This window comes from Equus caballus, chromosome 19 (genome assembly GCF_041296265.1).
Source record: "Equus caballus isolate H_3958 breed thoroughbred chromosome 19, TB-T2T, whole genome shotgun sequence".
Taxonomy (NCBI): Eukaryota; Metazoa; Chordata; class Mammalia; order Perissodactyla; family Equidae; genus Equus; species Equus caballus.
Genome location: NC_091702.1, coordinates 43,015,461 through 43,041,499, shown reverse-complemented (window position 1 = coordinate 43,041,499; position 26,039 = coordinate 43,015,461). Strand labels below are relative to the sequence as shown.

Below are 26,039 nucleotides of genomic sequence, written 5' to 3'. Positions count from 1 at the left end.
CGTAAGAACCTTCGAATGTATTTGCAGTTCTTTGTTTCTTGAGCAGGGAGGTGGATCCATAAATAGACGTTACTTTTTTCTTTCCTTTATCTTTTTCCTACTTTTTTAGGAAGGAAATTTATGACAAATTTCTAACCTAAATTTTGGCCACAAGAATTGCCTCTTTTTCTTATTTTTTTTTTTCTCTCTTGTTTTTACTTTTACTGCTGTTAAAGATGTTAGGTCTTAAATGTTCTTTAGTTCTTTTTCAGTAGTTCTAAGTATAAAGTGTTTGGATGTTTTAAATGATAGTGATTTATAAACCTTAAATCTTGTTGTGTCTTTTTCCCCCCAGGGCTTCTGGTACAGTTTTCACTGCTACCGATGTGGCATTGGGGCAGGAGGTAGCTACTTTTTCATACTTCTGGGTGTTACCATTAGATTTTAGTATAGGACAAACTAGATAAACCTGTGAATAATCAATAGAAATCTCTTTTTCAATGGAACATGTCAAAAGAATTACTCTGCATAATGTCCTAGCACTTATCTTATTAACTGGAAGAATTACTCTGCATAATGTCCTAGCACTTTTCTTATTAACTGGAGGAACGGAACTTTGTGTTGTTTCATAAATAAGCAAATATTTTAAAAAGTATTTTCACAGCTTGAAATGAAAAGAGGATTCATTCCTGGCACTGGACTGACCTTGGGTTGGTTAGTCAGCTTCAAGAGAAATCTAAAAATAATTAGGCTCTGTGTATTACACAGCATTGTGCATAGGCCACGTGGAAGTAAAAGTACTCCCTATGAGTAGGTTATCTCATTGTATATGTGATATATATGCAGTAAATTAAATGACTAACTAGTGTTTGTAATTTTCTAAGAGAATTGGGAAACTTGTTTTGATTTTTTTTTAATTCTGTTTCCATCATAGGTTGCTATCAAACAAATTAATTTACAGAAACAGCCAAAGAAGGAATTGATCATTAATGAGATTCTGGTAATGAAAGAATTAAAGAATCCCAACATAGTTAACTTCTTGGACAGGTAAATATGAATATTTCGTAAACACTGGGACAGATGTGGAAATTTTAAGTCTCATGGTTTTGGGGGTAGCCGCTTTACTTAGACTAGAGTAGAATGTCAGTGCTGAAATGGAAGCTTGCAGGAGGAGGAGAGAGAAAAATAGCACATTACAGTTTAGCGGGCCCTTTTTCTACGTAGATATCACTTGGCAAGTGAGAGAAGGCAGTTAAATGAAGGACATTGCTGCTGGTGCTCTTATTAGTTACAAATGATCAGAAGCAGAAACATGAGGGAAAGGTTGGCTGTGATTCGTGTCTTGAATGATAGAGGTTACTGGCCACACGGTTTTTAAACTTTTGGATTAATTTTTATTTCAGATGCTATTTTTCACGGGCAAATAGTATGTCTATCAAAACCTTATTTTAATTTAGAAATTGATGTTAAATAGCAGAATAAAAAGCAGAATAGAAAATTTTGTATCTTACAAGTATGTGGGTTTTTTAAAGTAATTACATTTATGTGAATGAAAGAAGAATAGTGGAAAAATAAATGAAAATTGTAATAGTGATTGTTTCAGAGAGAGAGGACTATAGGCGATTTTCTTACTTCCGTATTTCAATTTGTTTAGAATGGGAAAAAGATAACACATTTTTAGACTTTAGCCCTAGTTATAGGGACCATGTTCATAGAAATAAACTTTCCACGTACATTTCCCTACTTTTTAAAATAGTATTTCAAGTTGCTATAGCATGGTGGTTAAGCCATACACTTTGGAATCAGTTGTACTTGGCTTCAGGTTCTGGTTCTGTCACTTACCAGCTATGTCACTTTGGATGAGTTACTTAACCTCTTCAAGCCTCTCTCTTCATCTGTAAAACAGGACGAGTAATTCCTGCCTCGCAGGGTTATTTTAAGTGGAATAATCTGTGTACACACTCAAGTTACGAGTGATCCAGGAGAATCATAATGTGATCCTCAGTTACTTTTCTGTGCTGTTATGTAGCAACTTTCTTCCTAGCTCTCAAAGCTGCCAGCTTTCTTGTTTTGTTATTAGGGCGCCTAACATTTGAATTCTTCAACACAGAGGCCATGTGTTTAAAAAAAGTAAAAACGCGAGTGTCTCTTGCCTGTTCTTTGTTTAGTTACCTGATGGGAGATGAATTGTTTGTGGTGATGGAATACCTTGCTGGGGGATCGCTTACTGATGTTGTAACAGAAACCTGCATGGACGAAGCACAGATCGCTGCCGTATGCAGAGAGGTGAGTTGGCTCCCTTTTTGGTAAGTTACAGTGATGTCTGGTTAGCAGGAGGTAAAGAGCAGGGAAGATTTTTACGTAATTTATGTTGTGTGAGATACTTTCCTAGGAATCTTTGTCACAACGGGCAAAATTGTAAAAATTCTTGAGACTATTGTGTTTCCTATGGTTTGGCTTTCAGCATTTTTACAGTGATACAAAAGTGAATTATAAACTTTGTTCATATAAAGATAGTACATTGATGTTTTCCTTTTTCTGCTTTAATTAAGGTGTTAACAAAATATTCTTTGAAAGTTTTAGTTCTGAGTTAATAATGCTCCCCCTAAAGAGAGAGCCCTTGGTCGTTTGAGGAGAGACGGAACTAAGAACTCCTTAACAGTTATGAATACGATAGGTTAATAATGTGACAGCCCTTATCAGAGAGTGTTTGATGGCTTAAAAGCTGATAAAAACTTAAGAATTTACACTTACTTTGTTTTTCTAATTTTTTTTCATAATTGATGTAAAAATTATTTTAGGAGTTCTTCTAATTGTGAAAACTTTGTTTCTATTTATTTGTACAAGTATTTTCCTGGGATTTGTTTTTTTCAATCATCGGCTTAAATTTTTGGTAAATGTAGTGCAGTAATACATAGGTTTATTCCTTGAATGAATAGTAGAATATTTTAAATGAGATTTTTAGTTGTTATTAATGATATACAGACTGTATTTGTTGTTCTTCTCTGATCAGGGTAAGAAATAAAAACAGCTTTTTCCATGTTTACAATTTATGCTCAGTTTATGTTAAAAAACATAGAGGCAAGCAGATTTTAAAAATCTGATCTCGTTCTTGTATTTCAGGAAAGGGGAAGAGTCTTTTCTCACTTTTAACTCAGTCCTTTCTGAAACATGGCATAAGAGTAAAGTTAATCTTTCATCAGTGGTGTCTGGGTCATAGCTATAGCTTTATGAGAAATCCACCATAGAAGAAATGAAGAAAATACCTTATGTCACGTTGACAAACAGCTGAGTGGAGCCAAACACCCAGGATCTTACCCACTTTTCAGTGGTTTGCGTTGATTAGACTTCTGAGTGTCTCAGATTCAAGCGGGAATGATCACAAGTTTATCCTTTACTGTTGAAATCATTTCTAAAGAGCCTTGTGCATGTTTACTGAGTGCTGCGTACCTCCAGGCACTTAAACCTGAAAAGGCCTGGAAATTGTGTAGACCCACCCGTCATTTTATAGATGAGATCATTGAAGACAGAGTGATATTCGTGGGATTTTACATAATCCTTGGCCAGAGATAGGACTAGATAAGACATCATTTAATAATTGTCTCTGGGAAAGACCAAAGGGTGGGAGGAGGGGCAGCTAATTAATTAAGGTATCGTATTTTCGTAACTTTGCACATGAGAGGGTGTTTTTTCTTTTGAAACCTAAGTATTGGAATGTCTTCTGGATACCAGAGGCGGTGCTCGGGTCCTAAGTACTGTATGTGAGCCTCCTTTAGACTTTTCAGGGACTGTTTCATTGATTGGTGTTTTTCTTCTGTTCAGTGTTTACAGGCATTGGAGTTTTTACATGCTAATCAAGTGATCCACAGAGACATAAAAAGTGACAATGTGCTATTGGGGATGGAAGGATCAGTTAAACTTAGTGAGTAACAAATGAACAAATACCATTTATTGTTGTTTATTATAACTTCCTGCCTTTTGTTTAAGTAAAATAATCTCTTCTGCTATTAATATTTTTATGACTTCATATATGGAGGGGGAGGGAGAAGAGTGATAAAGAGTATGGACTCTTAACCGGACAGCTTGAGTGTAAATAGCAGGTCTGCTACTAGTTGCTTGATAATTTGGGGCAAGTTACTTAATCTCTTTGTGTCTATTTTCTCATTCGTGTGATAAGGAAAATAATAGTACCTGTCTCAGAGAATTCTTCTGAGGATTAAAAATGTAAAGCACTGAGAAACGGTGCCTGGGACTGTCATAATGTGTGTGCTGTCTTCCAAAGATAAACTTGAATTTGCCTCTGCCATCTGTTAGGTTAGATTCCTCTCCTTGTGCTATTCAACTTTCTTTGGATTTGGTAGAGCATGGCCTGATTGGGGGAGGGCTGTATGACCCTGACTTCAGAGACGACAAGGAAAAAAAACCCCGTGTAAACTTTTTTCACTAATTATCTTCTGAATCAGACATGGTAAAGTCATGGGGGAAAAAATCCTAAGCTTCCTTTTCCTCTGCCAGCTGTAGTCTGTCAGTTCCAACCCTGCCCCCTGGAGGATTCAAGAAGAACTTCTACTGAGGTTTCTCCAACTATGGAAAATTCAAAGCATTTCTTGGATCAAGATACCAAAAACTTTTTTTCTGTTCTGCTGGAGAGTTGGGCTCCTTTTTCAGCATCTCTTTTTTAAGATACATCTTCCAAAGGTTATCCAACCATAAGAAAGGGGGTTTAGGTTCTATCAGATGATCACAAAATATAAGATTACTAATCTTAATGAGCAAGTTAGAAATGGGTATTCTCATACATTTTTGGTGGATACACATGTAAACTGAATTAGACTTTTGGGGATAATGTTTTATCCTGGCTCTGCCACTTACTAGATGAATGATCTTGGGTAAGTTGTCTAAAAATATGTATGCCTCAGTTTCCCCATTTGTAAAATGTGAGTAGTAATAATGACCCTATCTCATAGAGTTATGATGAGGATTAGGTATGTTAATTCTTATAAGGTACTTGGAACAGTGCCTGGTTTATTCTAACCACCCATTTTAGCTATAAATATTATTATTTGACCTAACAATTGCTCTTTTAGGATTCTCTCTTATAGTATTACTGAGCATATGCACAACAATAAGTACAAAGATTTTTCTCTCCAACATTCTGAAGAAAAATTAAAAAGTTCTTAAATTTAATGTCCAGCACTATGGGAATGGTTGAGTGTTAGGATATTTTAATATTCTGTAATGTATAATTATAATAATGAAAGAGAACAATGTACTAATATGGAAAGATCTCTAAAAATAAGTTATTTTAAAAAACAGTCTACAAAATATCCTAATTAGGTAAGGTAGACCAAGCAGTTCATTAATCTTATATATATGTATGTAAATGTGTAACAACAAGTCTGAGGCTTACAAACCTAAATGTTAACACTAGTTACATATGTAGTAGAATGAATTTTAACAGTAGAATGGAGGAAGAAACTCTAGATTCTCATCCTGACTTTCCCACTAAATTAACGCTGTCTGCTCAGCTGGGTCTTCTGCTCCTCGGTTGCACAGTGAGGTGGTTGGAGCAGAGTGATGCTGGTGACCACCTCGTAGGTACAGTTGGAGTTAAATGTGTTCTTTTTCTCTGCTGTCTGCTAAGTTAGATACTTTGTAATTCTAGTTTCTGTTTATTTTCTTCAAAAGTAGTTACCTCTTGCTGGCCTTTGCCTGATTCATAGCTTTTAGTTTTGGTGTCCACCTTTGGTCAACTTTTTCTTTTAGATCTTTTTCAACTGTATTACAATTTTTTTTTTTTTTTTAGATTTTATTTTTTTCCTTTTTCTCCCCAAAGCCCCCCAGTACATAGTTGTATATTCTTGGTTGTGAGTCCTTCTAGTTGTGGCATGTGGGACGCTGCCTTAGCGTGGTTTGATGAGCAGTGCCATGTCCGCGCCCAGGATTCGAACCAACGAAACACTGGGCCTCCTGCGGCAGAGCGCACGAACTTAACCACTCGGCCACAGGGCCAGCCTCCTTGTATTACAATTTTTAGGATAGAATTAATTATTCAGAAGAAAAAACATCCTGATAATTTACTGTCTGCTTGTGGGAAGTGAAAATAAACCAGTGAGAGTATGTAACATCATCAAAACGTATGTAAACACATTCTGGTTCTGCTGTATTAATACAGTCTTAAGAAACAAGAGACTGAATAGTCAAATGTAATTAATTAAGTCATACAAAGTGAGCTCTTAGATAAAACCATCTATGGACACCATTAACTCTAGGTGTTTTGTTTTACAGCTGACTTTGGTTTCTGCGCCCAGATCACCCCTGAGCAGAGCAAGCGAAGTACCATGGTTGGAACGCCATACTGGATGGCACCAGAGGTGGTCACACGGAAGGCTTATGGCCCTAAAGTGGACATATGGTCTCTGGGTATCATGGCTATTGAGATGGTGGAAGGAGAGCCTCCTTACCTCAACGAAAATCCCTTGAGGGTAAGACCAATTAGACACAAGCCTTATTTTAAGAAAAATACTTTCATTTAAAACATTTAGAACCTGCTTATGCCAGGCACTGGCCAAGAATTTAGGATACAAAGTTGATAAAACCTAATCTCTGCCCTCACTCTGCATCTAAAATCATTTGCTTCTGGGTTGTTCAGTTAAGTGTGTTAGGTAAAGAGTCTATAGATCTTCAGTAAGATATATGGTTTCTAATCGTGTGCCTAAGTAAGAATTTGCTCACTTTTCTACAGAGTGAAGAGTCCCTAGATATACCCTTCAGGTTATCAACTTGAACCTTGGCCTCTGTACCCCCAGGTACAGAGAAGGCTAAAACAAGATCACATCTGTGAGAAAGCTGTATAGATAACAGTGTTAAAGCCCAGATTCACTCAAAAGACAGGGTCCTGAGATACAGAGGAGGTCAGTAGACTTTGAACCATTAAATACGCCCTTAGTTGAGGTGGAGAGTTTGGGGTCTGTACTTTCTGTCTGTCTTTTTTTTTTTTTTTTTTTTTTTACTGAGGAAGGTTGGCCCTGAGCTAACACCTGTTGCCCATCTTTCTCTATTTTGTACGTGGATTTCTGCCCCAGCATGGCTTGATGAGTGGTCTAGGTCCACACCCAGAATCCAAACCCATGAACCCAGGCCTCTGAAGCAGAGTGCATGAACTTAACCACTACGCCACTGGGCCAGCCCCTGTCTGTCTGTCTCTTGTTGTTTTGTTTTTTGTTCATTTATTCTCTTAAACTTCTACTTTTAAGTTACCATAGATAGCTCAATATCATTAGTTATTAAGGAAATGCAAATTAAAACCCCAACAAGATACCACTTCACACCTATAAGAATGGCTATAGTCAAAAAGATGGACAATGGTAAGTGCTGATGGGAATGTGGAGGAATTGGAACCCTCATACATGTGGAAATGTAAAGTGGCGCAGCACTTCGGAAAACAATTTGACAGTTTCTAAAAGTTAACATTGTGTTACCCTATAACCTAGCAATTCCACTGCTAGGTATTTACCCAAAAGAATTAAAAGCATACATCCACACAAAAACTTGTGCACGGATGTTCACAGTAGCCTTATTCGTAATAGCCAACAGTGGAAACAACCCAAATGTCTGTCACTTGATGAATAAGTGAATAAAAGTGGTACATCTGTACCATGGAGTATTATTTAGCCATAATAAAGGAATGAAGTACAGATTCATATAACGTTGAACCTTGAAAACATGCTGAGTCAGACACACAAGATCACATATTGTATGATTCTATTTAGGGTCAGTTCTGTTGTTCATGGTAGTTAGGTTCTGTAAAGCCACATACACTGAATTAATACTGAATCATTGCTTCTAGAGGAAATATAGGGTTAGATTCCTGCAAGCCTGTGTCAACTGACCAGTACATAACCTTGCTTTATGTGTGTTTGTTTAGAGACTATTTAATATATATTGTTGATTCAGTGTTATTGAACTCACAGCCAGCAGCACTATAACTCATGCCTTTTGAAAGAAGCTTATCACACACGTGTATTTTCTCCATAAGGCACATCACTGCCTTCTTGCACTTAGGAACACTAGACAACACTTCAGCGCTCTGCTTTTCACCTCTCGGCACATATCCACAAACGACCACAAAAGCTCTGAGAGTACTGATTTGGGGGTTACAAATTTTAGCGAGTAGGCGAAGTTGCAAAAATGGAATCTGCAAATAATGAAGATCGACTGCATATGAAATCTCTAGAACAGGTAAATACATGGAGACAGAAGATTAAGGGTTTCCAGGTACTGAGGAGAGGAGGGCATGGGGAATAACTAATAATGTACATTGGCGTTCTTTTGGAGGGATAAGAATGCTCTGGACTTAGTGATGATGGTTGTATAACCTGTGAATATACTAAAAACACTGAATTGTGCACTTTAAAAGGATGATTTTTATACTATATGAATTATATCTCAAGCAGTTATTTGAAAGAAAGTTTTAAAATTACCATATTTGACTGCATATAACCATATTTGACTATTGTCAGAAATTTTTTAAAATTTTTATTCAAAATAGCTTGGACATGCTATAAAATGGGCTAGAGAATGCCAAGGTAGTGAGTATGTGCAGGAGATGCTCTGTCTGCATGGCATTGGATTTTCCTGATGCTCTTCATCCCCTTGCAAAGATTCCAGTTTAAGTGAGCAATTAAAGTACTTGTATAGTGATGATTAATTTTAGAACACTGTTCAGAATAATTTTTAAAACCCTCTAGTTTCATTCATTTGTTCATCAAACATTGATTTGAGTACCTGCTCTGTGTGAGGCACTGTTCAAGGTGCTGTCTAAAAGAACCAACCAGAATTCCTGCCCTCATAGAAGGAGGAGAGAGACAGTAAACAAAATAAATAAGAATAATATGTAACATATTAAATGATGGACTCTGAGTGCTGAGACTGGTTGGGAGGGAGTCAAGAGTGTTCCATTTCAAGAGAGCTTGGGAGAGGCTTCACTGAGGTGACTTGTGAACACAGGAGGTAAGAAAGTGATACTAGGTTACCTAAGGGAAGAATATTTCTCGGAAAGAACAGCACATGCAGAGACCCTCCAGCGGGAGCATTGCTGATACATTCAAAGATCGTTAAGGCTAGCATGTAGTGAGCACACAGCTGGAGAAAACAGGTAGATCAGTGAAGAAATGAGGCCCAACTGTCGTGCCTTATTAGGCCTTTGTAAGGATTCTGGCTTCTACACAGGTAAGATGAGGAAACTATTGCAGAGTTTGAACAGAGAAGCAAAATGGTCTTGCATTTCAGCAGATCACTCTGGCTGCTTTGTTGAGAAGAGATTCTTGAGGGAGGCAAAGGCAGAGGCAGGAAGTCCAGTTAGGAGGCTGGTGCGATAATCCAGGCCAGAAATGATAGTAGCTTAGACCAGGATGGTATCGGTGAGGTGGGAAAAAGGAGTTGGATTCTGGATATATTTTGAAAGGATATATTTTGAGAGAGGGAGAGGTGACTCCAAGAGTTTGGCCTAAGTAGCTAGAATGATGAAATTGAAGTTTGTCTTAACTGAAATGGGGAAGACTGCAGGTGGAGTAGGGTGGCAGGTGGGAGATCAGGAGATAACATTTTAACATGTTTTAGACATGTTAAGTTTGCAGTGCCTGTTAAGACATCAAAGTGGATATGTGGAATAGGCTGTTGGGTATGCAAGTCTGGGATCCAGACTAGAGATATAAATTGAGACTTGTAAACTATAGACATTACTTAAAGTTATGAGACTAGACAAAATCACCAGGTTAAGTGGGCATGGACAGACAAGAGAAGAGATTCAGCTTGCTCCCTGAGGCAGTCCATAGCTGAGAGTTGGTGTGGCAGACCAGGAAAATAGACTGAAAAAGAAGGGCCAGAGAGGTAGATAAAACCAAATAAACACATGCCCTGGAATGTACATGCCAAAAGTGAGGGAGAGATCAGCTTGTCAGAAATTACAGTTATGTCACTAAGATATGAGGACTGAGACTTGATCGCTGGAGTTGGCAATGTGGAGGAAATTGGTGAAAACTTGACAAGCGGGAACTTCTGCTTCCTGTCAAGATGGAATAACAGGGACTAGATTAACCCTCCTTGCCTGAAATAACAAAAAAAAGGGGGTCAGCCCTGTGGCCAAGTGGTTAAGTTTGCACGCTCTGCTTGGCAGCCCAGGATTTTGCCAGTGTGGATCCTGGGCGTGGACATGGCACCACTCATCAGGCCATGCTGAGGCGGCGTCCCACATAGCACAACCGGAAGGACCCACAACTACAGTGTACAGCTGTGTACTGGGAGGCTTCCAGGAGAAGAAGGGGGAAAAAGAAGATTGGCAACAGATAGATATTAACTCAGGTGCCAATCTTGAAAAAACGAAAAACCCCACACTTGGGCCGGCCCTGTGGCCGAGTGGTTAAGTCCTCCTGCTCCGCTTTGGCGGCAAAGGTTTCACCAGTTCACATCCTGGGCATGGACATGGCACCACTCATCAGGCCATGCTGAGACGGTGTCCCACATGCCACAACTAGAAGGACCCACAACTAAAATATGCAACTATATCCTGGGGGAATTGGGGGAGAAAAAGCAGAAAAAGAAAAAAAACCCACACTAAAGCATATGAAACCAGAGTTTATGGTTTTCAAGACACTAGACATGAAACAATGAAGAACTGTGATCTCAGAGGCCAAAAAGGCATGAAGTGAGCCCTGTGATTGCCCCAACTTAATGTTTTGAGAGTTTCCCGGACATGTACAGGGAGGGAGAACCCAGATGGGGCACAATAGACTCCTTGAGTTGAGGAGATGGAGTTGAGAATGTGGGGAGACCAAGGCAGCTGGAGTTCACAAGACAGAGTACGGGAGAGGAGAAAGCTTCTCAGAGAAGGCTCTGGAGATCTACAGAGAGTCCCCTTTGAGCATTTAACAGAGATTGGCGCACCTGTGTGAGGAATCTACCCAAGGCTGAGGATGTAACCATCTGATAAGATTGCAGAGAACAGTGCCTGGTGCTCACACAGGCTGGGAACAGTGCCTGCTTCTGTCAGCCACAGTGGAAAACCTTGTAATTCTCAGGATATTGAATAGAAGGCTCAAGAGAGTCTTGCCTCAGTGATGGGAAATAATTACCCCTAGACCGCATGCTGCTGTGGTCCCACCTAGCAGATCTTAAAACAAGACCCAACAGGTCATGTTCCCAAATAACTGTGTCCCAGAACAAAGCTCAAGAATATTTATAGGAATACAGATATTTCTAGCACCCAACAAGCACCCAAATATCCTGTCGAAGTTTACCGGGCAGGCTAAAGAGCAGGAAAACACAACCCATAATGAGGAGGAAAATCAATCAATTGAAACTCACCCAGAACTGATACAGGTAAAGAATTAGCACACAGGGTCATTAAAAGAGTTTTTATGACTTCATTCCAGAGGTTAAAAGAGTTAAGTAGAGATATTTGGAAAGTATATATATTTTTAAAAACCCAAATTAAATTTATAGATAGAAGCTATAGTGTTTAAGATTAGATTAGTGGCAGGTTATACATTGCAGAAAAAACAATTAATGATTTAATAATCATAGACACAGTAACAGAAACTATCAAAAATGAAACATAGGGACTAAAATGAGTTTTTTGAAAAATGTAATAGCGTCAGTGAACTGTGAGACAACTTCAAATGTTCTAATATATGTGTAACCAAGTTTTGAAAGAAAAAATCAGTCAACTGAGAATTCTGCAGCCAACAAATTTCTTTTAAAAACTAAGGTGAAATAAAGATTTCTCAAACATACAGAAGTTGACGGTATTTATCACTAGCGAATCTACACTACAGGAAATGGTAACGTAAGTCTTTCAAGCAGAAAGAAAGTAATAGGGCTCCACACGAAAGGAAGAGCATGAGAAATAGAAACTATTGGGTAAATATACCAGATTTTTAAAAATATAAATATCTTTAAATGATAAAAGTTTAAATAAAAATAATAGCAATGGAGGGAGGAAAAGAACTTATATATAAGTAAAATGACAACAAAAGCCTAGGGCTGAGGGAGAGAACTGTGAGATTCTTATACACTCTGTGAAGTGATATAATATTATGATGATTGTGAAAATTGAAAGATGTATGCTATAAAACCCTTAAGGAAACACTAAATCATGAAAGAAGGAGTTTTACCTAATAAAACTCAACTAAGGAGATAAAATGGAATCGTAGATAATGCTGAGTTAAAGAAAAAAGCCCACACTGATGGGGGGGTATGTCAAAGGGGCACAGAGGCCAACTGAAAGAGCGCCAGTGGCTAAAGATGCAACAATTTGAACAAAATAAAGTAGTATGGAATTATATCCCAAAGTGTAAAATAATATTTATGAGTCTGTAATTAGACAAGTAAATGATTGAATAAATAAATAGGGCAGAAGAGACAAATCTCCCATGCAGAATAATTCCAGATAATTTATTTCCTTTTTCCACCCTAAAGGAGATGGAGCGTTAACTTCTCACTCCTTGAGAACATAGTGACTTCCTTCCAAAGAGCATGGTGTGGAAAGGGGGGGAAGAGTACCTTTACAGTGGAGTAACCTGGCAAACACTGCTTCCGCCAGGTGATAAGGGCAACATCAGTAGTGATAAATCATCTACCCTTGGTAGGATGTGATGAAAATGGCACTCTGACTCTGATCTTGCTCCCTAAAACCCATAATCTCAGTCTAATCATGAGAAAAACATCAGACAGACTGCAACAGAGGGGCATCCTACAGTGTAACACCTGACTAGTGCTCCTCTAAACTGTTACAGTCATCTAAAGGAAAGGAAGTCTGAGAAATTGTCATAGGCAAGAGGAGCCTAAGGAGACATGACAACTAAATGTGATGTCTAGTATCCTGAGACAGAAAGAGGAGAGTGGGAGAGCGAGTGAAATAGGGGAATCCAGTAGGAGTGCTGCAGACGACGGGCTCATGTGAGGTTAGTGATGCCAGTCACCAGGGATTTAGCTGCTTTTTCCACCGTCCTTAGCTGCATAGGTACAGGCAAGGAGTAGGCAGAGTTTTAACCCCATCTAGTCAAGTGAATGCTGTGAAGTGTGAGGGGGTCAAAGAAGTGATTATGTGAAAGGAATGATGGACACTGGAAGATCAATGGGATTTATTTGGGTCCAGGATAGTCAAAGGATTGCTGGCATTGGGGTACTAGGAGTGAAAAACATAGGAGGTGTGGAGAGCAGCTGAGATTTAAGAGTTGCTCTTATTGGTACTGATAAGATGTAGGACATGACCATGGGTGTGTGTGGCTGAGGAAGCCTAAGGGACAAGAACATCAGAGAAGAGGAGGTCAAGGAACGTTAACAGGCACCTTTGTAGCTATTGAAATCACTGTGAATTATGAGTATGTTAGAGATGATAACAGTGTTTGGTAGATGTTTGAGACAAGGAAAGGTCAATATGAGTTTGAAAGCCCAGGAGTTATAGAGAAGGAGATCTCAAAGTAGCAATGACGAGCTGAAAGGACACTCCATCTTCGGGCCCAGCGATACAAAGGTAGGGGAGAGAAAAAGCTACCTCTAGAGAGCGCTGCTGGTGAGGCCCATGAGAATCCTCTTGGGAGAGTCAGGCCTCAGTAGATAAGGAGAATATTTGAGATGGGGAGGGGAAACCATGTATGAAAAAACTAAGTCCAGAGAGGGTAATGTACAGAGCCACACGGGCATCAGAATGGAGAAGCTGAGGGAATGGCTGCTTAGAATCACTAACATAATAGAATGAGTGTAATAAGATGTATCCCAAAGCAGGGGAAAGACTGCTAAGTGTTTGGAGAGGAGTACTTGACAAGAGTGCTTGTTTTTGTGGGCTTCCCTCTTAATCCCTTCTGGCGGAAGTGTGGAGGCTCAGAACAATCTTATGATCTTAACTTGAAATTAATTGCCATCTCAGAGATAATTTTTTTAGGATGGAATTTTTAAATGAAAATTTGAGGAGAAATGTCATGTATAGAGAAGTGAACTTAGGTGACAAGGAAATGGGCACACTCATATCCTGATGTTTTGAGTGCCAATTGATATCCTTTTTTGATGGCATTTTGGCAATACAGCAGAAACTTCTAATAATTCAGTATAAAATCTAGACCTTGGGTTTGGTAATTTTTAGAAACAACATCAAAAGCATTAAAGTTAGAATCTTTTCTGAGAAAAATACAATTAAGAAAATGAAAAGACAAGTCACAGAGAAAATATTTGCAAAACACCTATATGATAAAGGAATGTTACCCAACATCCAAAGAACTCTTAAAACTCAACAATAAGAAAACAAACAACCTAATTTAAAAATGGGCACAAGATCTGAACAGGCAACTCAGCAAAGAAGATACACAGATGGCAAATAAGCATATAAAAAGATGTTCAACATCATGTCATTAGGGAATTGCTCAATTAAAACAACGAGGTACCTCTACACACCTGTTAGAATGGCCTAAAATCCAAAAAGCTGACAATACCAAGTGCCTGTGAGGATATGGAGCAACAGGAACTCTCATTCATTGCTGCTGGGAGTGCAAAATGGTACAGCCACTTTGGAAGACAGTTACAGATTGTGCCCACTGTTTACCCAAATGAATTGAAAACTTACATTCACACAAAAACCTATATACAAATGTTTATAGCATTTTTATTCATAATTGACCCAAATTGGAAGCAGCTAAGATGCTGTATAAAAAATATGAATGTAGGGGCTGGCCCCGTGGCCGTGCGGTTAAGTTCGTGCACTCCGCTGCAGGCGACCCAGTGTTTCGTTGGTTCGAATCCTGGGTGCGGACATGGCACTGCTCATCAAACCACGCTGAGGCGGCGTCCCACATGCCACAACTAGAAGGACCCACAACGAAGAATATACAACTATGTACTGGGGGGCTTTGGGGAGAAAAAGGAAAAAATAAAATCTTAAAAAAAAAAAATGAATGTATAAATAGACTGTGGTACATCCATACAATGCAATGTTATTCCATAACATTAAAAGGATAAAAAGAAATGAACTATCAAACTATAAAAAGACATGGAAGAATCTTTTTTTTTTTTTTTAAAGATTTTATTTTTCCTTTTTCTCTCCAAAGCCCCCTGGTACATAGTTGTGCTGCCCACGAAATGAATACACGAACCCCGGTTGCTGTGCAGTAGTCTTCTCTCTATTCTATACTATACCCCGAGTAGCCGGGCTCTTTATTCTTATAGCCCCTAAACAAAGCCGGCCTTTTGCCAAAGCAGTGAGTCAGCGACCTAAACCTGCGCAAGCGTCCCACAATAATGACCTTTCCCCTACACATCTGTTCATAACAGGTTCCTTCATAATGTTTCAAACTCCCAAGGTCCCAGGCTTGCTCCTTTTGAGGAGCTGATAAAACATTCTTGTTTGCAAAACAGTGTTTTTCCTGGGGCCTTGTGAGTTCACCAGGCAGAACATTCTGTTTGCCGAAAAGTCCAGCCAGTCTTGTGGCTGCTTCGCGTGCAAGAACAACCACATTTCATGCCAGGTCTCCTTCATAGTTGTATATTTTTGGTCGTGGGTCCTTCTAGTTGTGGCATGCGGGATGCTGCCTCAGCATGGCTTGATGAGCAGTGCCATGTCCGTGTCCAGGATTCAAACCGGTGAAACCCTGGGCGGCCAAAGCAGAGCGCTCGGCCATGGGGCCGGCCCCAGTAGAATCTTAAATGCATATTGTTTAGTGAAAGAATCCAGTCCAGATACTATATAATTCCAAATAATGTGTGAAAAAGATCAGTGGTTGCCAGGCGTTTAGGGAGGTGGAGAAGATGAATAGGTGGAGCGAGGGGATTTTTAGGGCAGTAAAAGTATTTGTATGATACTGGAATGGTGGATACATGACAATGTGCATTTGTTAAAACCCATAGAACTATACGATACAAAGAGTGAACCCCAGTGTAAACTATAGACTTTTGTTTAATGACAGTGTATCAATATTGGTTCATCACTTGTAATAAACGTACCATACTAACGTAAGGTATTAATAATAGGGGAATCTGTGGGAGGGAGTTATATGGAAACTTTCTGTACTATCTGCTCAATTTTCTGTAAATCCAAAACTTCTGAAAAATAAAGTGTTTTAATTTCCATTTCTAGGAATTTAAAGAAAATAATCAGCGAACTACATAAAGAATACAAGAATTTTCCAAAGGGGATTAACTAAATTATGAAACATCCATATAATAAGGCACCATTCAATTCAGCCACTAAAATAATTTTGCAGATCTAATCTTTTATTAGGCCAGGATATAGATGGGTTTGTTTTTTTTTTTAAAGATTTTAGTTTTCCTTTTTCTCCCCAAAGCTCCCCAGTACATAGTTGTGTATTTTAAGTTGTGGATCCTTCTAGTTGTGGCATGTGGGATGCCGCCTCAGCATGGCTTAGATGAGTGGTGCCATGGCCGCGCCCGGGATTCAAACTGGCGAAACCCTGGGCTGCCGAAGCAGAGTGTGCGAACTTAACCACTGAGCCACACAGCCAGCCTCTGTTTGTTTTTGTTTTTGTTTTTAAGACTTTATTTTTTAGAGCAGTTTTAGGTTCACAGCAAAATTGAGAGGAAGGTGCAGAGATTTCCCATATACCCCCTTCCCCCACACATGCATAGCCTCTCGCATTATCAACATCCCTCGCCAGAAGGTACATTTCTTAACAATCAGTGAACTACATTGATGTATCATGGTCACCCAGAGTCCAGAGTTTACATTAGAGTTTACTCTTGGTGCTGTACATTCTGCAGGTTTGAACAAATGTATAGCGAATAACATGTGTCCATCATTACAGTATCATGCAAGTATTTTCACTGTCCTAAAAATCCTCTGTGCTCCACCTCTTCATCTATAGCTATATAGATGCAGCTAGTTTTGTAAAGAAGGTTTCAACAAATCCCATTGTTTTGAAATGTGGTGTGACTTGAAAAAAGGTTAAGAAAGGTAAAAGGGATATTATATGTTGATGGTAGAATTGTCATTTTTCTTTACACCTTTATGTATTATAGTTCTTTTACCAATATGTATTGCATTTATAATCCAAAAAAAAGATGAAGCTAATTTTTGAAAAAGAAATTAGGGCAATGTAACATCTAAAAATAAAGGAGAAATTTCTAATCCAAACGGGTAGAAACACTGATAACCTCACTTTAGTATTTATGGTGATTGTCTGTAAAGAAGTTAAAGATCCAACACAGAAATCGAAATATAATGATATACACCTGAAATCTATATAACGTTATAAACCAGTGTTACCTCAATAAAATAAATAAGTAAATAAGAAGTTAAACATCCCTACACTTTATGGAGCGCTCTCCCACTTTGTTGAGCTACCTTCAGTATGTCACAGATGTTCTTCTGCTTTTAGGCATTGTATCTGATAGCAACTAATGGAACCCCAGAACTTCAGAATCCAGAGAAGCTTTCTCCAATATTTCGGGATTTCTTAAATCGATGTTTGGAGATGGATGTGGAGAAAAGAGGTTCAGCCAAAGAATTGTTACAGGTAAATTTAGAAATTATACTATTTTGAGAAAAAGTTGACTTTTTTGAGTAACCAACAGAAAGTTGGTTATGTAGGGTTAATAAATACAATTCACTATTCATTCATCACTATCAGCAGGTCAGCTGCTGAAGTTTAGGATTTCATCTGCTGGAAATAAACTACCCATAATATTATAATAAGTATATGAGTTTTTGTACATTATAAATTCTCAGACCAATTCATTGCTGGCATGGATACCTTGGTCATTTAACTGAGATTTTATAATATTTGAAAAACTAAAAAGACTATGCTTTCAACTGTAAAAGTGATAGATTGATTATGTTGATTTTGTATAGATATTTAAATATGTTTTTATTAAATAAATTATCCATAAAGTAGTCTTTGGGGCCTAGTTGAAAGGAAATGTTGAGCTTCTAGACTGGTAACGTTCGTGCATTTGTTTTTCCCCCTCTTTCTGACAGCATCCCTTCCTGAAACTGGCCAAACCATTGTCTAGCTTGACGCCGCTGATCATGGCAGCCAAAGAAGCGATGAAGAGTAACCGTTAGCATCACTGCCGTGGCCTCATGTTTTTTCCATTTTCTAAAAGAAGTCTTTTAATATATGAAAATTATTACTCTTTCGGGGTTTAAAGAAATGGTCTGCATAACATGGAGGAAAAAAGCAAGCTATTACTTCCTGAAGACAACCAAGAGAAAATTCTAAAACAGAATGACAACTTTCTATTGAATCCCTTCTGTAGGGTCCAAGAGGAATTGTAGACTGAATCACGAGCCTTACTTCTTTCAGCAGACAGCCCAGCAGGGCCATTTATCATGCTTGAGATTTGCATTTTATTTTGCTGATTTCATTGTAGTAGATCCCATTCATTGTCCCTTCTGGAGTATTTTCAGTACTTGAATGCAGATTTGAGTTTTTCAGAGTATTTGTTTCATCTGCTACTCTTCTTTTCTCTCTCCTTCATAGCTTTCTTTTTCCTTGACCTTGCTCTTTTGAGTTGCTTTGAGAAATTTTTCTTATGCCTAAATTCGGGGCAAATGTGAGAGAAATTATGTGGCTCCTTAAATTGGCAAAGGAGCTCAATATGGTTTAACTTTGTATAGAAGTTAGGACCAGCTGTTGTTACATGTAATAGTTCAGAATTTGAACTTAAAGGAAGGGAAGAAAAGTATGTGATTTTTACCTTTTTTAACAAATGTGAAAGAGTCAGTTTTAGAAATTTCATGGTAGTGAGTTGGTTGCCATTTGTTACATGTATAAAGAGAGAAGACTAATGATCTATATTTATGACTAAATCATTGAGACAGAAAAAGAATCCCATTGACTCTACATCCTTAGAATTTCATTTTCCTTTCTGACTGTTTCCTCTTCAGATTTGGCTTCAGGAACCGAAGTGGTTTGTCCTTGTTCCAACTTGGGCTGGGGCCACTACTTTCTCCTTCCCCATTTTCTCCCTTGATTTTGGAAATAAGTTTCTGTATATGTTGTAATTTTAGTTAGTTTGTTTGTTTTTTAATTAACTCTCACCCGGCTCCTCCCCTCCCCCCATGGTAAATAATGTAATAACCATTGAATTTTCAGAATTTAAAAGTTAACTTTTTTCCCCATTTAAAGGAGAGAAATATTTGGAGCTAGCAGAGACAGAGTGGCCGACTTGAACCTTGGTGAGCTGTAAAATAATTAGATGAGATTATATTCATGAAAGAGAAATGTCAGTTACATCGAGATGCAGCTTCTGACCAGTAAAATGTAGAGATTTGTTATAAACATTGTTCCCAACCCATTACCAACATTATACTGTCTGTGAGTACTTAAATGACAAAGTCCTTGATAAATTCATGGATTATTTGAGATGTTTTTCAAATAAATAAATAATATGTAAAAAAAAACTGGAGGAAGGAAGAAAAGTGAAATGTGCTTGTTGATAGCAATACTTTTTTTATTTTAAAGATTTAAAAAAGGTCTGTGACCTGTAGCATTAATTATTAGAGTCCTTTTCTCCTCCCTTTCCATCCCCTTCTCTTCTTTCTCTCTTCTTCTCTCCTTATTTTTTTTTTTGTTTTGCCTCTGGAGGTAGTATGGTCCCTTCTGACATACCAAAAGCCACATAAAGGAGAAGATTCTGTGGTTTGGTTCCGGCATTTTGTTCCCACCGTTTGCTCCTAATTAACTTCACATCTACTCACCATCCTGCAATAGTACAAAGCATGAATAAAAATAATTTTGATGTTTTGTAGTACATTAGGGGAACTAATAGAGTTTTATTTCCTATCATTCCCATCACATCTGTGTTAAGATACAGGTATAAGGATAGAAATGGCTGTTTATTGATAATGCAGGAAGGTTTTTACAAAAAGGAGTAAAATAATTAATGAAACTTACATCTAGAGCACTTAATGATCTCTGTTTTCAATTTGATTCTTGATTTCATTTTTCTCTGGATTATATTGGCCTTCTACAGCCATTACTAAATTACAGAAACAAGCTTGTTTATTTCTGGTGGAAAGCTACAGTGTCTCTTGAGTTCCAGATTTGAACATTGTAAATAGTTTTCTGGATGGATTATGATAAAGAAGATGCTATCGATGAAATAGAAAGCCAACTAGATGCCAAGACTGTGATCGTCATAACCACTCTCGAAGGCACTTCCATACATGAGTCATAAAGACCATATTCACTGAATACAGTGCCAATGCCCCATTTTTATGCCTGTGACTCAAAGAGATCTTTTCAGTTTATAGAAGCAGTTTGGGATTTGTATTTACAACTTCTTTGATGGTTACCTGCACGTCCATTGCTGGCAACGGACTTTGTCATTGAAACCTGACTCCTAGGTTAAGGGAGCTACACTGTGGTTTATTCTTTACTTACTTGGATAAACTAACTTGTAATAGAAATATACTTTGGTTAATTCTGAAATGTGTCATTTTTAAATAATCTTAAATAATCTTAAAAGCAATACGGAATTGTGATTTATTAGTTAATTTTAAATTAAAATGTTCAGATCTTGTTGAAAGAAAAATTATATCTGAATCAAGATTCATGTTTTGTTAATAGCTGCTTTTTGTAATCACCCTCTTTGTCATCACTTTAGAATGAAAATTCCCATTTAAATCTAAAAGTTACCTTAGTAGTCCTCTTGTGTTCTAGGACAATATTGCTATAGTACTTATTTATTATATTTCAGACTCTCTGACGGTCTTAAAGTTTTCTCCTCCTCTTGTTCCTTTTGCTGCTTTTAGGTACAGTTAAAACTGGGAAACTGAAAATAATGAATATTTTATCCTACCTAGAGTAGTAAACGAGTAGTGTGAGTGTGATGGCATAAGAAACCAAGGCTAACACAACTCCATCTCCCTGTGTTGAGTGCCTGGCACATAGTATCAACTCTCTTCCCTTCAACATATAAATATTAAGCTGCTTAAAATGTATCTAGTTACCACCAGTCCTAAACGAACCTGTGCCTTTAATAAGCAATTTAAAACTACCTATGAGTATTTCTTTGTAGGGCTCACATAAATACATGTTTGTTTATATATACTGTATTCTAGCCAGAAGAAGTTTAGATCCGATCAGGCAGTAGCTATAGTTAGAAAAAGTGGATGCTTGAAGAATTTGCATCAGTTTTTTAATCTAAAAGTTTTAAGATATACTGAGATCCATATCCGGTGAAATAAATCATATAGATTATAGCTAAAATCTAGATTAATGCTCGTGTTTTTATAATGGAATTTCATAGTAATATACAAAGCAGATCACCTTCCTTGTTTCCACTGCTCCCACAAAAGAGACTTAAACAATTAAAATCAGTTTTCCACAGTGCACGTATATGTGTGTGTATAAGAAAGGAAAAATATATGCACACACACACACCTTTTTTTGGTCTCACTCGACAACACACTTATTGACCACTTTGGCAAAGACACTGTGGTGGACACTGTGGAAATTACAAAGGAGAAATCAAGCACTGGCCTGGCCTTGAGAGAACTGAAGTCTTTCTCATTCACCATTCTAGAATGTTGCCAAATGAGAGGGAGAAAGAAATGTATGATAATTCTGTCAAACAAATTTTCATTCTGTATTAAGAAAAGCAGAGGAATATATTTGAAATTGAACATCATGGGTAGAATGTGTTGCTTTTTTTTTTTTTTTTTCCTGGTTAGATAGAAATGGAATTAAGTGAAAGTAACTTGTCTCTACTGTTTTGTCTTCAAATTTTATATTGACTTTTATTTTTAATTTAATCCCATTCAATTATTTAATTGTTACATTGACATTAACTGCTGTATTTGATGACCTTGTTCAATAATTTTGTTCTTTCAGGGCTAGAAATAAACTTTTTTTTATGTTCACTTCTCCCTTTCCTAAACTTTAATTCTTTCTTTAGGTCAGAGTCGCTTAAAAGAATAAGCATAATAGGTTTTCAAAGAGCATTCTAGTATTTTTAAGGGTAAATGTTTTTTGAACATGTCATGGCGCTATTTTGAATGCATTGCAAAGCTCCAAATTAGAAAGGTTTCCATAAATTTATGGCTAGTAAGCATGAGCCTCCCCTCTTTTAAACCATGTTAAGAATAAATTTCTTACAAATGTTCCGGCTTTGATCAGACCCAGGGAAACACTTTGATCTGTTTGAATGTTTCCAGTAACTTGGCCTGAAATTCTAGTGCTTTCCTGGCAGGTGGAATAAGAATCTTACCAGAGTTTCTGTGTTAAATGCACCAAGAGATCTTTAAAAGTGCAGTACTGCAGGGTGTCTCTTCATTTTATGCATTTCATTAGCAATGTTGGATACCCAGACATGGAGAACAGCTGTAATATAGAGAGTTCACCATCAAAAAGACAAAACTAGACATGTGTTAGCCTGGAATCGAGGGTGTAGGCAATGACTGCTTAAACACATTTTTTACAGGGCCGGCCAAGTGGTGTAGTGGTTAAGTACGGTGTGCTCTGCTTTGGTGGCCCAGGTTTGCAGGTTCGGATCCCGAGTGTGGACCTACGTCACTCGTTGGCCGTGTGGTGGCGGCAACCCACATATAAAGTGGAGGAAGCTTGGCACAGGTGTTAGCTCAGGGCTAATCTTTCTCAGCAAAACAGAAAAAAGATTTGTTACACTATAAACCTGTCAGTGCTATTCTAACATTTGTATGTCTGTAAACTATAGCAAATGCTCAACATATTTGCCTAAAAAAAGTTAAAAAAATGACTGGATGATTGATTTGAAAAGCACTTTTTGTAAGAGCTTAATGTATACTTTACTACTTTGGTACTTGTGGCTTTTTTTAAATTAGGGAATTATTTTTTATGCTAAAATATTTAGCAGGTTTTGTCTTTTGAGGAGGAGGAGAACAATGAAGGGAAAGGTCTTTCTGGGCCTGGTTATTTTAGGTTTTGAACAAAGTAATGTACATAGATTAAAAACTGGAATAATCTTAAAGAAGCTGTGATAACAAACAATGCCAGTCCCCAGCTTTAAACTTTCCCACAATCAATGGGGCCGGCCTGGTGGCTCAGCTGTTAAGCACGCACGCATGTTCTGCTTCTGGGCAGCCCGGGGTTCGCTGCTTCGGATCCCGGGTGTGGACATGGCACTGCTTGGCACGCCATGCTGTGGTAGGCGTCCCACGTATAAAGTAGAGGAAGATGGGCACGGATGTTAGCTCAGGGCCAGTCTTCCTCAGCAAAAAGAGGAGGATTGGCAGTAGTCAGCTCGAGCTAATCTTCCTCAAAAAAAAAAAATCTGAACTTTCCCACAATCAAGTCTTGCTCCACAGAGGCATCTGTTTCAGCTCTGAGCTGTTTTTAGCATGCATTAATCTTCACATCTAAGTTATATATTTACACAGCTATTTCTTGACAGTTCTATATTTTGCTTTATCTAATAACTTCCTATTATGACAGTTGAGAATTTGAGTACTGTCATACCATCCCATTCTCCCATTTCTACTCCCTCTAGACTGCCAATTAAGGTACTTTTTTATTCAATTAGCAGTCAGTTTTTACCTTATGACTACTTGGGAGTGTTGTTCACTTGAGTCAAGTAATTTATTATCATTACATGTCATTTCTTTACAACTCTTTGCTTTTCCTGTTAATTTTTGTCTTTTTGTTTCCTTTGAAAGTTTTTATGTTCCTAAGTTTGCTGCCAAATTACAAAGGCCCTTTGAAGACTATTTTCTGGTCTCAGATAATGACAGTTCCTTTTTCTTTCCTGAAACTTTGCTGGGGCTCCAGTTTGGACTGTTGCTCTCCAGGCCTCCTGCCCCTCTAGCGTCTGAACTCAAGCTCGCTTTTCTCCTGAGTTAGATCCTTTGCTTCCTGAACACCATATCATCGTCTGGCTTCATTTATCCCCTGATTTTGGAGAAGTACCTCTTTTGCTAGTGTCCTGAGAAAGGGTACATAGAGGTAAGATTTTTTAAGAACTTGCATGTCTGAAAATGTCTCATATTTAATTGATTGTATGGGATTTTAGATTGGAAATTATCTTCCTTCAGAATTTTTTTTTAAGATTTTACTTTCCCTTTTTCTCGCCAAAGCCCCCGGTACATAGTTGTACATTTTTATTTGTGGGTCCTTCCAGCTGTGGCATGTCGGACACTGCCTCAGCGTGGCCTGAGGAGCGGTGCCATGTCCGTGCCCAGGATTCAAACCGGCGAACCCCTGGGCCGCCGAAGTGGAGCGCACGAACTTAACCATTCGGTCACAGGGCCAGCCCCTTCCTTGAGAATTTTGAAGTCACTGTTTTGTTGTCTTATAACCTGCCATTTCTGATAACATCTTTATATGTAATCCATTTCTCTGCCCCTCTGGAGCTTTTGTTCTGAAAATTTACCATGCAGTGCCTTGGTCAGGGTGTGTATGTTCTCATTAGTTTTGGGCATTTGGCAGGCCTTCTTGATAACAGACTCATTTCCTTCAGTTCTAGGAAATTCTTGTATTATTTCTTTAATGATTGCCACTTATTTTTTTTCTCTTATTTATTTCTGGAATTCCAGCATTAATCTTCTTTTTGTCTTATCTTTCTCTCCTGCTTTCCATCTCTTTGCCTTTTTAGCTTTCTGCAAGACTTTCCTTGATTTTTATCTGTGACCATTTTGAACGTATGTCCGCTATCACATTTTTAATTTCCGAAAGCTCATTCTTCTTTTCTGATCTCCCTTTTTATAGCCTTCTGTTCTTATTTCATAAGTTCAATATCTTTCCTGAAGTATTAATTATAGGAGTTTTTGTTAGCTCAGGCTGCCATAACAAAATACCATAGACTAAGTGGTTTAAACAGTAGAAATTATTTCTCATAGTTCCAGAGGCTCAGAAGTAAAATCAAGATACCGGCAAGGTAGATTTCATTCTGAGGCCTCTTGGCTTGTCGGCGGCCACCATCTTGCTTTGTGCTCACCGGGTGCCTTCTGTGTATGTGCGTGTTGGGGGAGAGAGCAGTCTCTCTAGTGTCTTCTCTTCTCTGGACTCTAATCCCATTGTGAGGCCCCATCCTCATGGCCTCATCTAACTAATTAACTCCCAAAGGCCCCATCTCCAAATCCCAATACAGTGGGGGGCTTAGGGCTTTAACATAGGAATTTTAGGGGGACACAAACAGTCAAGCCATAATAAGTTGAGTTTTTTTCTGTTATCTCTGGAGATGTGTATTTTTTCTGGATTCTTTTTTTATTTATTAGCTCTGTCTTTCACATAAAGATGTTATTAATGCTGTTTCTGTAACACTGTTTTTTGCACTGTCTGGCACGAAACAAATACTGACTCATATACATGTTGATTTTTCTCAGTTTTCACCTGGGCTCTTGGTGATGTCCACCAATCATACATTTTACCCCTAGATCTTTTTTTTCCTCTCTTTTTCTCCAGACTGTCTCATGACTCCCAACCCCTTCATCTCACCATATCAACACTTTCTTTCTTCTGCCCTACTGCCAGAATTTTCTGGGTTTCTATCTTTGCCTTCTTCCTTTTGGTCTCAGTGGGAAAAGTTCTTCATCTTAGCAGCTGACCCCACTGAGGAGCTGTTCTCCATGTTCTCCCGCCTCCAGGTCCTCAGGCCACTCGGATTTATCCTCGCCCTCCTGTACCTACAACCTGTCCCTCTGCTCTCTAATCCTCAGCAAAATAAGCATGCTTACATATCTTCCTTGTAAAATAAATTTCCCTTGACTTTATTCAGTTAAACTTCCAGAAAGAGGAGACCAAACTTACTGTTTTTCTCTTTGTTATCATATTGCACCTGCTCTGAACGTGTCATTGAAACTATCCTTACCAACATCACCAAGGACCACTGAATTTCCAGGAGATTCTCAAAACGTCAAAAAGATGGCCCGCTCAACTGTTAGCTAGTGTGCTCACTGGTGTTTTTGAGAATTCCTAAGATTCTATCTGTTGCCAGACTTTATTGTTGGAAAATTGAGGACTTCTATTCCTAGCTTGTTAAAAATTCTATGACCAGACATTTATTGATTTGGGATTAGGGTCCAGAATATGATGTAAGTATGGATTTGGTAAGCTTTTAGTCAGTGGGATCCTGTTTTC

At 38.1% G+C, this 26,039-nt stretch overlaps 1 protein-coding gene across 7 annotated transcripts in view; it reads left to right on the top strand.

Moving 5' to 3' along the window:
• PAK2 (p21 (RAC1) activated kinase 2) overlaps nt 1-21,850 on the top strand; it is an 86,028-nt gene extending 64,178 nt beyond the window's left edge. For all 7 annotated transcript variants that reach the window (XM_023623561.2, XM_070243514.1, XM_070243516.1 and 4 more), the window contains 7 exons: nt 335-383; nt 914-1,026; nt 2,148-2,265; nt 3,802-3,901; nt 6,268-6,464; nt 17,361-17,498; nt 17,960-21,850. In XM_023623561.2, the coding sequence (XP_023479329.1) occupies nt 335-383; nt 914-1,026; nt 2,148-2,265; nt 3,802-3,901; nt 6,268-6,464; nt 17,361-17,498; nt 17,960-18,046 (802 nt within the window). In that variant the 3' untranslated portion in view covers nt 18,047-21,850. The remainder of the gene's footprint in view (nt 1-334; nt 384-913; nt 1,027-2,147; nt 2,266-3,801; nt 3,902-6,267; nt 6,465-17,360; nt 17,499-17,959) is intronic.
• Nucleotides 21,851-26,039: the final 4,189 nt, after the last annotated feature.